Genomic DNA, 13,938 nt, shown 5'->3' on the forward strand with positions numbered 1-13,938 from the left:
TAAAACCCAAATAAATATATGTTAGTTGAAATTAGCATTAACTTACATTAATAATAGCTTCAGCAAAGTGTATTTTACATCTTATTTTAGTGTTGTCTATTTTGTGAGGAGCACTACACATATAACAATATATTTCCTGAGGTAAATATAGCACAGTAACCCCAAAGTAGTTAATACAACTAGCAATCCTCCATAAAAAGAGTGTTTTATTAACAGATTCACATATCTTAGAATTAATAGCACTCATTGTTGCATTAAGGTGTATGAATTAAATTCCCTTAAAGACTACACAGACTTTTATTATTTAGTAACTGTTTTTGTGTTTATCTGTGGACCAACATAGAACAAAGCACCAATTTAGCTCCAGCTTCTCCTGACATTGTGTACAATACGTTAAAATCCACAAATACAATAGATGTAGTCCGCTGGATTTGTGAATACATCTTTACCACAACAATAATCAGAAACCAAGACAGAGATTCCTACATTCAAAGTACAACGCGTTAAGACAAGCTGGCATATCGAACAAGCTCACCTCGCACACACAAAATGATCATGAACATACAAATAACACCAACATATTTGAACAGCCATTTATTATTTGCCATGGCTTATATTTTTATATATTTTTGTAACGCAAATATAAAATAAAACACTTTTCATTTCAGGACAGCATTAAGAGCAAGTGATAGTACAGAGGTTAAGCTGAAGAATAGTTAGGAAACTGGATTTAAATGTGTGTGTGTGTGAGTGTGTGATTTGACCGTCAGATCCTCTCCCAGATGTTTCATACACCATTGCCAGCATTTTTCAGGACAGAGAGTCTTTCGAGGTTCGTATTGTCGCCGCTTCTTTAGCGCAGAAACAATCCATGTTGTCGTAGCTGTGGGATCTACATGGTGAAATGCCTTGTGTAATCGTACTCTATTGTTGGAATGACAGCTTGCACAAATTTCAGGAAAATCAGAAGATACCTGGAGTTAGGAAGGTTAAGGTAAAGTGATCTATAAGGGGAATAAACATTTGTTTATTACAATAACAACTGCATGAATTAAAGGTACAGTTCACTTAAATATTCTGTTTACTCATAACATGTTCATTTCCTCTTCTGAGGATATTGTGATGTCAAAACCATTTACTTCACAGTTTTTGATGGTTAAGTAGTCAATGGTTACCGCTTTACAACATTCCTCAAAGTATCTTGTGTTCTCGTTTATTTGTTCACAATATCTTCAAGAAAGAAACAAACTAACAGGCTTTGAACAAGTAAACAAGAACACGAAAGATATTTTGAAGAATGTTGCAAAACTGTGACCATTGAAACTAGTAAGAAAAACAAATACTATGGAGGTCAATGGTTACAACATCACAATATCTTCAAGAAAGAAAGAAAGAAACAGATTTTGATGTCGTAACCAGGTTACCGGTTTGCAACATTCTTTACAATATCTTCTTTTGTGTTCTCATTTACTTGTTCAAAACCTGTGGTTTCTTTCTTTCTGTCTTTCTTTCTTGAAGATATTGTGATGTCGTAACCATTGACTTCCATAATGTTCCCGAGTGTCAATGGTTACCATTTTTCAACATTCTTCAAAATATCTTCTTTTGTGTTCTTGTTTACTTGTTCAAAACCTGTTTCTTTCTTTCTTGAAGATATTGTGATGTAATATAACCGCTGACTTGTATAGTATTTGTCTTTCTCACTAAGAGCATCAATGGTTACTGGTTTGCAACATTCTTCAAAATATCTTTTTCTGTGTTTTTGTTTATTTGTTCACATTATCTTCAAGAAAAAAAACGGTTTGAACAAATAAACGAAAACACAGAAGAAGATATTTTGAAGAATGTTGCAAAGCGGTAACCATTGACACTCATAATAAAAAAAACATACTATACAAGTCAGCGCTTATCTTACATCAAAATATCTTAAGAAAGAAAGAAACAGGTTTTGAACAAGTAAACTAGAACAGAAAATAAGATATGTTGAAGAATTTTGCAAACTGGTAATGTTCATTTTATGATTCTGATAAGCAAAAGGGCTGAACACGTTTGGCTAAATTAATGTTTTTCTTGATTTTAAATTTGTTTTGATTCTGATTTCTGCATGATCATTTGAAACTGAAGTTTATAGTAACTGAAACAACGTTTTACTACAAACAATGCAGCATTGATGAGCACAGGATAAATGATTTAGAAATATTTAAAAAATAATAATGATAATAATAAATCTGCTGAACAGAACAGAATGTGCTTCTAAAATAATGCTTGATGTTAATAATTACCAATTATTTTATTCATCTTCAGAACACAAATCAAGAAGAGCTCTCTCATCCTCCATATACAGTGAATGTTTAAAATGAAATGTTCTGACTATGTTTTTGGTTGCTTTTCTAAACTCAGGACCATTGCTGTTTATGGAGGATGAGAGAGCTCTTAGATTTCATCTAATATATCTGAATTTGTGTTCTGAAGATCAATTAAGGTGTCAGGTTGCATCTGAAATTGCATACGTCCATACTATAGTACGCTTCAAACAGCATGCAAGCCGAGTAGTAGGTCTGAATTCAAGAATTACCAATGCAATGCTATTCTGTGATGCACCACGAGAGAATTTATGAATGGGAGTGAAGTGACGAAACTGATGGGTGTAGGTGATCATAACAAAATGGTGGATGTAGGACGCCCGAGTTCCATTCAAACTAATCACATTCATACTGTACAGAACATACTTTTTTAACGGTTGAGTAGTAAGTTTAAAAACAAATGCAGTACCTACTGGGTAGTAGGCGATTTTAGACAAAGCCTTGGTTTATTGGAATGACACGAGGGTGAGTAATTAATAACCGAATTGCCATTTTTGGGTGAACTAACCCTTTAAGAAGATTTTTTCGGAAAAAAAGGATACATATGGACCCCGAGTTCACCTCCTCCTTCCGCCACAGTCTCGATAATCTTTTTCATCACCTCAGCGTGTCTGTCAAATAAACACAGAAGAGCAGATTATTAGTTTGAATAAGGTGTACTGTAAATGAAAGGAAGTCAATTAATAAATAAGATAATAAATGAAACATTGAGGAAATTTGATCTAAAAAAAAACATATAATGTAATTTGGTGATGTCAGCTTTAACTTAATATTATACAATGAAATGCATTGTGGCACAGCAAGAAGGTCGCTGGTTCTAGTCTTGGCTGAGCCAGTTGGCATTTCTGTGTGGAGTTTGCATGTCCTCCCCGTGTTGGCGTGAGTTTAAGTTAACCAAGTTGTTCTGAAAAAATATGCTAATCAAATCAGGTATAAATGTTTGCATTTACCTGCATGGATGTACGGAGCACATAGCAGGTGGAGGGAGATTAGGGTGATTCTCAATGGTGACGGTTTTTTTAACATGATCCTGGCTGATGTCTTCATACATCTGATCCACAGTTAGAGGCTGTCTGTCCTGTGAAAGAGCACAACGCTCTGCCATTAAAGTCCACCTATTATTATTGGTTTTATTCAACTTTCTTTATGAAACACAAGTAAATAAAAAAAGCATTTGTTGTATGCAAATGTGCAATTTCGACTTTTATTTCTCTTTTAAAAACACTTATATTAACATAAATGATCATATACCCCCCCATATTAAACATATAACAATAAAGGAGTGAACAGACAAACAAAAAAAACAGCAAAGTAAATAAACACATAAAATAAACTTTAAAATTAATAATGCTGATCATTATGGTTGAGGAGTAGCTGAATAAATAAGGATAATGGCTATCTGAGTCCTGGTTATTGTGATTTTGGTTGTTTTGAATTGTCTCTGGGTCAATACGTATGAAAGCAAAAGTGAGGGTTAAATCTAATCATGAAATTATTTCCTAAAGAACCACATCAAGATGTGCCAAATCGTCAAAATAATTCAGCAGTGGCCTCAAATGAGTAAAAAGCCTATTAGATGAGCCTTTGAGAGAGAACCTATTATTTTAAATGTAACATTTAGTTTTTGGAGGTCTCTCACAACAGGTTTACATCCACTTAAGGTCTAAGAAATGCTTTATTATTTTATAATAAACACTGCAGCTCTTTATTTACTGTGTCTGAAATGGTTTGTTTAAGGACCGGGTCTCTCTAAACCCTGCCTTTCTATAAGCCTGCTCTGCTGTGATTGGTCAGAGGGCCCAATTCTGTTGTTATTGGTCAGCCACTTACAATGCATGTCAGATAGCAACTCATTTGACCTTTTTCACACTTTTTTTTACCATCACAAACTGTTATTTTACACATTACATAAACGCTAATATATGAAAATAGGAAATGGGCCCTGTAAACAAATTGAATACAGCAACAATACTAAGATATTAATATATTGCATCACGTCAAAGCATAATAAAGCAAAATTACCTCATCATATCCAAACAGCCATAGTCTTGGGGTCTGGTAATATTTGTCATATGTGATATACAGGTCATAAGTTCTTGTCTGTAGAATGGCATCTTCCCCTCCAGCTTCGGCCTTAGTTTTACTTAAATCAGCCATTTTACTTGTGTCAAGAGTGGCCTACAGAAATAAACATGAACAAGTAATTCAAGAAAAAGCACATTATGTTGTTGGAAATCATGTTTTTGGCTTAATTTCTCACATCATCTGTTTCCAAAAGTCCACTTTCTTCATATTCTGAAATACAAACAGAATTGTGTTGAAGTTGTGTAGACTAGATAACAATTTGTATTAACAATATTGTAATAAATAAATAAATTTATAAAAATTCAGGTCTACCTTCCATGTCTGCCGCCTCTCCTTCTTCATCATCATCGTCATCTCCACTATTTCCACAGGCACCCGTCTTCACATTCATATTCATATTATCCTTCATTTGAATACAAAACAAATGATGACATAATAAGCGACCTAATGTACAGTATAAAGAATTCTTTTAGTTTAACTTGATGACCTAAAATATCTATGAAAAACAAAAAATTAACCTATTTAGAAAAATTGCAATTTTAAAAATAAATTAATTAAAAAAAGAAAATGCAAAAACTACTTTGAACTATTATTTAAAACTTGATGACAAATAATAAAACTCATTTTCAAGTTAATGAACTTAACTATCAATCTAAAATAAGAATGAATTAACAACATACACACACAAAATAAGTCAAATTAAACTAAAACTGGAAAATATAGAAAATAAAACATACGAGCATTACTAAAAATGCTATTTTTCCAACTTCTAAGTAATTCACACAGTGTTTCCTAACCTTATTATCCAATGAGATTTCCCGAACAGCTTCAGTCACCCCTGTAACACCTAGCAATACAAAAAAAGTCTATAAGGCTCCGTTGACACATGATACTAAAATATGGTTTTGTTGATCCGATCACTCTGTAAACAGGTGTAAATGGCATCTAAAAACATTTTGTGCCATACCTGCTAACATTAAGGCTGATATATACTTCTGCGTCAAGCGCACGCATATGCTACTGCGCAGCTTACGCGTTGACGCATAGCCGTACGCCGTGGCTGTCGGCGTTGCTGACGTGGACCTCTCAAAAAATTTAACACGTTGCAACGACGTGTAGAGCAAGCTCTGTGATTGGTCAGCTTGGTAGTGCTGACGAGTCAGGGCAGGACTGAGAGCAGCACAAGCTCAATGAAGCGATTGTTTACAAGTGTGGAGTCCCGTGAAGGAGCTCCAGATGGAAAGTTTTGTTTTATGTTTACCTCAAAGTTAGAGCTGTTGCATGTCCGCCGGTTCCTGCCTCAAAATGAGCGAGTTTGAGCCACTTGTACATTCAGAAAGCGTTCAGAAAAAACAAAACAGCAGCAAAGAAACTCGACACAGAGGAACATTAACACCTCACTGCCCACTGGAGTTTCGAAAGTGTTAATGCAGACCAACAGTGACAGCGCGCAGAAGTATAAATGCACAGCTACGCGCGTTGCATGCGCCGAGGGTTAAGCCGGTCACTTGACGCATAAACGCTTTGGACGTATAAACCAGTCCAAAACCAAAATCTGTATTTTGTACTGTCTGGAGCCAGCTTTTCACTCATCATAGCACACGTGCTGCTGATGATGTGACAATAAAAGTGATTTGATATGAAAGGAACCGGCCCAACACTATAAAGAGTTAGAATGAAAAAAAAAAAACATTTCCAAATGTTTATAAATTTCCAAAATTAATAAAAGCAGAGTTATGTTTTTTGTTTTTGCAAATGAACTCGTCATATCAAAAGTGCATTAAAAAAGAAGTGCATAAATTAGACATTTTTAACATAGTCACATGACCACATACACTCAGTTTCTGTTTCTTACCCGAGTTATGAAAGGTGTCCACCCATCCGCCATCTCCATCGTCCTCTTCTATGATGGCCTCCAGCTCATCTGAGTACTCCATCTGTTTACAGCGCTTATAACATGGAACTAAAGCACAAAACACATATTCAGCTTTAATACATTCCACAAACAAAACGTTTGAACTGTGCTTACCGTTTCGAGTTAATAGGAACTGTTTGTCATTGGGCAGATAGGGCTTCACCTTTGCTTCTTCTCCAGATGCCCTAAAAGTGCAAAAAAAATGCTTTAAAAGGCCACAGAAAAGAAGCTGAAGCATATTGTACATCTGACATTCCTCTGAAAAGCCTTAAGCATTTAATTTTAGGACTAGATAATAGTATTAAGAACTGGCTCTACATAAAAACAATGGAGGTATATGGTATGTCTCTATATAGATAGCAGGTAAAATTGTGTGTGTGTGCTTGTTTAAGTGATTTATGAGGACAAACATTTGCATAATGACATAGGTATGACCATAATATAACAATGTTGAGGTTAGGGCTGCACAATATATTAAACATTATTGTTATCGTGATAATAGTACATGCAATATATTAATATTGTAGAAAGATGCAAGAAATTGCTTTTTAATACATTGAAATTGAAAATCAGGATAAGCACCAAAAAATAAGCACCAAAAAATAAGCACCGAAATTAAAATTCTGGGCCGAAACTGAAAATTCTGGATGCACTTGGCTGAATATCGAGATCAAAAATGCTTTGTAATGTCTATAGTTATTTATTATTCACTTGTCAGCTTAGTCCCTTTATTAATCCGGGGTCGCCACAACAGAGTGAACCGCCAACTTATCCAGCACATTTTTACTCAGCGGATGCCCTTCCAGGCGCAACCCAACTATGGGAAACATCCACACACATTCACACACACACTCATACACTACAGACAATTAAGCCTACCCAATTCACCTGTACCGCATGTCTCTGGACTGTGGGGGAAACTGGAGCACCTCCCACGCGAACGCAGGGAGAACATGCAAACTCCACACAGAAATACCAACTGAGCCGAGGATCGAACCAGCGACCCAGCGACCTTCTTGCTGTGATGCGACAGCACTACCTACTGTGCCACTGCCTCGCCTATATTTTATTAAATTAAAAAAAATGCACCGAAAATAAAATTCTGGCCTGAAACGAAAAACTCTGGATGCACTTGGCCAAAAACAGACCAAAAATGCTTTGTAATAACTATAATGACTTAATTAAATTAAAAACATGCACCGAAAATAAAAAACTCTGAATGCATTTGGCTGAGAATAGACCGAAAATGCTTTGTAATAAAGATCATTATTTTATTAAATTAAAAAAATATGCACCGAAATAAAAAATTCATTGACAAAACAGAAAACTTGGATGTACTTGGCTAAAAACGTCGACCAAAACTGCTTTGTAATAATAACTATTATTATTTTAATAAATTAAAAATTATGCACTGAAATGAAAATTCTGGGCCAAAACAAAAAACTCTGAATGCACTTGGACGAAAACAGACTGAAGATGCTTTGTAATAAATATTAGGATTTTATTAAAATAAAAAATCTTTATAAGTCTTTTAACATTTAGCTCAATAACTTGACTTACACTGATAAAAAAAAAAAAACAAGCCAATACAATAACCACATTTTGTTGACAGTGAACGAGTTCATTTAAATGGTCTTTGCTTATCCGGTGAGCATGTGTGGCTCATGCATAGATAATTGGGTTGAAGAAATTAAATATTCACAGAGCAGAATATTGAACTATTTCGAGACTATCAGCACTGACTGCCTTGCCAGTATATACTGTTCTACTATTGGTTAGAGGGTGAATCTAGAGCTGTAAATAAAAACTAATGAAGAGAGTAAAGTTTAGATAGGAAATTGACAACAGCCAATAAGGCTCAGAATATCTGCCCAGGTTTTCATTCGTTCGTAGTGTTGAAACGCTTGCACCATGGCAGTTTATTCAGATTAGAAAAGTTTATTAGTTGAGAAAAATATCCATTATTACCCGTTTATTTTTGTATGATCATTACATAAATAAATCATTTATTAAAAGACAAATAAAAATACTTTTTCTCTAGGGAAAATGTTATATTGCAAGAAATATCACTGTCGCAAAACCCAACAGCAACATCGCATATTTTCGCATAGCAGCCCTAAATGAGATGGTTGATGAGGACATGTCTTGTGTACTTGTCATTTTAAATAAATTAAAATCAGGGTTTTTTCACATTAAACTTTGCCACGGATTTCCGGAGAGGGTTAGGTTTAGGGGTAGAGTTAGGCCATATAAGTGTTTTTTACAGTATAAAATACATTACACTTATGGGGAGTCCTCATAAATCACAAAAGCCAACTGTGTGTGTTCTTGCCATTTCCATGTGGGACAGTGATGAACCAGATGATCTCCTGCTGCAACAAACTGCAAAGAAAATAAAGCACTGTTGAGTTTGAATCATTGCATGTAAATTGCACACTTCCAACCATAACAAAGGCAGAATGCACACTCACCTCCTCTGGAGTTATAACCCCAGTTTCTTTAAATTTAGATTCCTGGAAAAAAAAGCAACACAGGATATAAATAACATCTGGACAATAAAGATGACTTGTCTGAAAGAGAGTTTTGCTAACTCAAATGCAAGTTGACAAACCGTGCCTTGCCCTTTTGATAAGTTAAATCTGTCAAAGTAATAGTTATCTGGTAGACTGCGGTCAACAGATCAATAACAGATGCGGCTTATAAATCAATATTATTTTGCACTACTTTAATACTGTTCTGCAATATTGAATGCAAATACACACATGATTAATATGAAAATACAGCAGTCACTGTACAACAGTTGCAATACATTTAGTTATGAATTTAGCAGATAGTTGAAAATAAACTTATTAAATTGCATTTAAAAAATCATTGTTTTATTTTATTTATATAATGTAAAATTGTAGGTATTTATTAAATTACTGTTTTATTTATTACTTTAAATGGTCATCATACTTATATTTATAACTTTTTTCATTATAAATGTGAAACAACCTAGTAAAAAACTGAAGTGACCCAAACTCCTGGACATATTTAATGTCACATATTTATTTTGTGAATCACAAGGTATGGCAGTTCCACAAAAAATGCTGCACGATAGACGTTATCAGCTTGACAATTAGTTTCTGTCCTCCACTTCCCTAAAAACTGGATGAGGATCGTGTGACTGAACAGGTGCTCAATATACTTTTTTTTTCATATTGCGTGGGATTTGTCTTTTTTGCAGTTTCTAACTTACTTTTTGGTTGCTATTTAAAAACACTGACTGAATTATTTACATGATCTATGCAAGTTGTTACTGAGCACAAACAAGAATTTTGCGTTTTTAACAAACGAAGCACAAATTCACTCCTAATTGTATAAGATCCCAAACAAATAGGCCAAATGCTCAAGACAAAACCTCTGTATGTTCAATTTTTACCATTTTTATATTAATTATATATTAATTAATTAAATTATATATTAAGCCTTTTAATTTATGAAAGATAATACGTTTAAGTTTCAGCTTTGAAAGAAAGTTAACTTAAGAATTGATGGTCACTTTACAGTAAGTATTATTAAAACAATGTATTTATATACTAACATGACATAAACGGATTTATAAATCACAGTTAATGTTAATCTTAACATTGACTAATTCATTAATAATGCTGATGATACACAGGGTAACTTTTTTAGCAATGCTGCTGGGCAACTTTGGAAAATTATGTCATAAAAGAGGAACAATATCACTGGGTAACTAATTATGGCAATGGGGTACAAATACAACATTGTTGCCCATTTTTAATAAAAAAAGAAAAAAAAGAAAAAAGAAAAGCAGGCAACATCACTCTGCAAAATTGCCCGGCAAAATTGCTCAAAAAACCATTGAGGTAAAGTTGGTTATAGATTCAGACATTCGGAAATCATTTTAGCAGCCAAAGTACAGCATTGTTCACAGTCAAATGAATCACAGTAATGCTGTTTTGAAGTCATACTTGCATGTGATTTCAGACCCAATATTCAATGTAACATGGTAAACAAAATATGGAGCCTGTCACAAGTTGTCACTGGATGAATTTGTGAATATAAAACCAACTTCAACCTAAAAAGTTGTTGTGTATCATCAGCATAAAATACACAGTCATGTATTAGGCATGGGCCAGTATATGATAACCTTGGATAAAAAAATCACGGTTTCACGGTATTGTTATTACTGCTCTAAAATATATTATTTTTAAATATCTGAGTAAAAAAACAAAAACCTTTTTCCCTTTAAAAACAATACATTTTATTTTTTTGAAAGATTTATCATATTTTGGAGCACTAAACATGTCAGGCTATATGATTTAAAATTAATCTTTGACTTCTGCTGTCTTCATTAGTTTCAAAAACTAAAATTTCTTTACAATTTAAAACGGCATCTTTGGATATTTCTTTCTGCTGAAGATACTGTTGTCCTAAAAAAAAGTTAAAAAAAAAAAAAGAAAAGAAAAAATCTTACACATAACCTTAGGAATGGTATTACAGAAAATTTTGGCGGTTTTAAAACCTTGACTTTTACAAACCGCTGTATACCTTGAAAACAGTTATCGTTCCATGCCTATTATGTTTTTATTAATGCACTGTGATTTAAAATGAACACTGAACGACTACAGTTTCATTAACTAACGTTACCAACATAAGACGAAAAATACTGTAATAAATGTTTTGTTTATGTTAGAGAACGGTGACGCAGTGGCACAGTAGGTAGTGCTGTCGCCTCACAGTAAGAAGGTTGCTGGTTCGAGCCTCGGCTGGGTCAGTTGGTGTTTGTGTGGAGTTTGCATGTTCTCCCTGCGTTCGCGTGGGTTTCCTCCGGGTGCTCCGGTTTCCCCCACAGTCCAAAGACATGCGGTACAGGTGAATTGGGTAGGCTAAATTGTCCATAGTGTATGAGTGTGAGTGAGTGTGTGTGGATGTTTCCCAGAGATGGGATGCGGCTGGAAGGGCATCCGCTGCGTAAAAACATGCTGGATAAGTTGGCGGTTCATTCCACTGTGGCAACCCCGGATTAATGAAGGGACTAAGCCGACAAGAAAATGAATGAATGAATGAATGTTAGAGAACACATTAACGAAACATTTTAAAGTGCTACAATATGACATTTATGAACAAACATTAATGTTCACTGTGTTGTAGGAAAAACTTGATAACCTGGCTAATGTGACACCATTATGCATCACTGCTCGATGAAAACGCGACATATCTTCTAAAAGCTAAATTTGACCTCACACCCAACGGAATTGAAGATAAAGTTGGTTTATTATTCACACAATCGTTGATTTTAACAGTCCCTATATTGTTTATGACGCTAATTTAACTGTTCAATCTGAAGTCACATGCAAGTTTGACTTCAAAACAACATTAGGACTATTTATATGATATTGATAGTTATTGGCTGCCAATATGATTTCGCTAGTATAATTTGCAAATAATACTTTTCTGAAATTATATTAAGGAGAAAGTATTAATGTTTGAATATAAATACCAACTTTACCTCAATATAAACACTAAGGTAAAGTTAGTTTTATATTCACACATTCATTCAGTGACAACTTGTGACATTCTCCCTATAATGTTTACCATGGTACTTTTTAATATTCGGTCTGAATTAGCATGCAAGTATGACTTCGAAACAACATTAGCACTATTTAATTGGCGGTAAACAATGTTGTACATTGATAGTCATTGGCTTCTAATATAATTTTGCAATGTAGAATAATCGCAAATAATACATTTCTGAAATTATATTATTAAGGAGAAAGTCCCAATGTGTGAATAAAAAAAAACAACTTTCCCTTAATCAAAAATGTTGCTGTGTATCATCTGCATAAAATACAAAGTTGCCTATTAATTAACACATGGTGAGGTTAAACAAACTAACAATGAACAATTAGTTTTTTAACTTGATGTGAACAACATAAGATGAATAAATACTGTAATAAATGTTTTGTTTATGTTAGAGAACACATCAACAACATATGATTGCAAAGGGTTTAAAAATAAATTGTCAACAAACATTTATGTTCACTGTGTTACAGGAAAACCCTGACAACCTGACTGATGTGACACCTTTATGAATCACTGCTCGACGAAAACACAACACTTACATCTTCTAAAAGCTAAATTTGACCTCACACTGCAAGAAATTGTCATCAATTGATGTAAAGTTAGTTTTATATTGTTAGTTAACAATGCTAATCTGAATATTTGGTCTAAATTAGCACGCGAGTATGACTTCAAAACAACATTAGCACCATTTATTTGACTGTGGACAATGTTGTACTTTGACAGTTATCGGCTGCTAATATGATTTCACAATTTAGATTTTACAAATAATACATTTCTGAAAATATATTATTAAGGATAAAGTCTTTATGTGTGAATATAAATACCAACTTTACCTCAATATAAACACTTAAGTAAAGTTGGTTTTATATTTGCACATTCGTTTAGTGACAACTTGTGACATTCTCCCTATAATGTTTACCATGCTACTTTTTAATATTGGGTCTGAAATGACCAGCAAGTGTGACTTAAAAGCAACATTAGCACTATTTGACTGTGAACAATGTTGTACTTTGATAGTCGTTGGCTGATAATATGATTTCACTATTTAGATTTTGCAAAAAACACCATTCTGAAATTATATTATTAAGGAGAAAGTCAGAATGTGCGAATATAAAACCAACTTTACCTCAATTTAAAAACTTTGCCTGTTTGTTTTTGCTAAAACTCCGTCTGCTGAAGTTCGGGCCATCTCACAGGTTGCATGTTTTCATTAATAGACATTCGTAACTGTTGTTATTGATCGCTTCTGACTGATCAATACTGCACCAGCAGAGTATTTTAATCTCAATTCTAACTCTTTTTAAACCTCACATACAACACAGCAGCTACTTGATGCGGACTGCAAAACATGCTAACACTCCTGGGCTTACCTTCAAAACTGGCGTCAAAAACTCCGCGACCCCCAGAGCAGTGCCTTTCACCGAGTTTATCACGTTCTGCATGCTGGAAAAAGAGTCTTCACGTTGGCGATCAAGCTGAGATTTTCTGATGAAATATGCTTGAGTTTAACTACACTGTTTAAAGACAGTCTAGCCGAGCCACACCACATGACCTAAATCATCTGACAGACACTTCCGCATTTCAGATATCGCGATATTACACGACGCCTCTTTCTGACCATTCTGACAAGCAAAACCTAGGAGCGGTGATTTTTTTAATCTTTTATTTTAGATGCATAAGATTATATTTTAATTACATGTAAGCATCCTAAATTCTAATATATTTTTGGGGAATATATATATTTAGCTTCTGTTGTGCAATATTGATTTATTGCTACTTATATTTAGATTGTTTCTATGTATTTTAATGCGAATTTGCATTTGTTTGTTTTTAATAAATTTGTTTGTCTTGTTTAACCGTATTTTTCATTAATTATTAAGCAATTATTGAATTATTATATTGTATTAATCTTATTTTTTTTAAATAATAGATTCCATATTTTATAATAACATTTATTTATTTGTATTTAAGTTTTTAAATGTA

The 13,938-nt window shown here is 33.8% G+C and overlaps 1 protein-coding gene across 1 annotated transcript; it reads right to left on the reverse strand.

Moving 5' to 3' along the window:
• Positions 1-303: 303 nt before the first annotated feature.
• On the reverse strand, positions 304-13,511 carry atg3 (autophagy related 3). The gene is given in 12 exon segments (NM_200022.1): positions 304-974; positions 2,906-2,974; positions 3,314-3,441; positions 4,386-4,541; positions 4,624-4,658; positions 4,761-4,851; positions 5,246-5,295; positions 6,304-6,411; positions 6,478-6,548; positions 8,696-8,745; positions 8,835-8,876; positions 13,326-13,511. Coding segments are annotated over 12 exon segments (954 nt in total). The 5' UTR covers positions 13,398-13,511; the 3' UTR covers positions 304-892.
• Positions 13,512-13,938: the final 427 nt, after the last annotated feature.

Source organism: Danio rerio, chromosome 6 (genome assembly GCF_049306965.1).
Source record: "Danio rerio strain Tuebingen ecotype United States chromosome 6, GRCz12tu, whole genome shotgun sequence".
Lineage (NCBI taxonomy): Eukaryota > Metazoa > Chordata > Actinopteri > Cypriniformes > Danionidae > Danio > Danio rerio.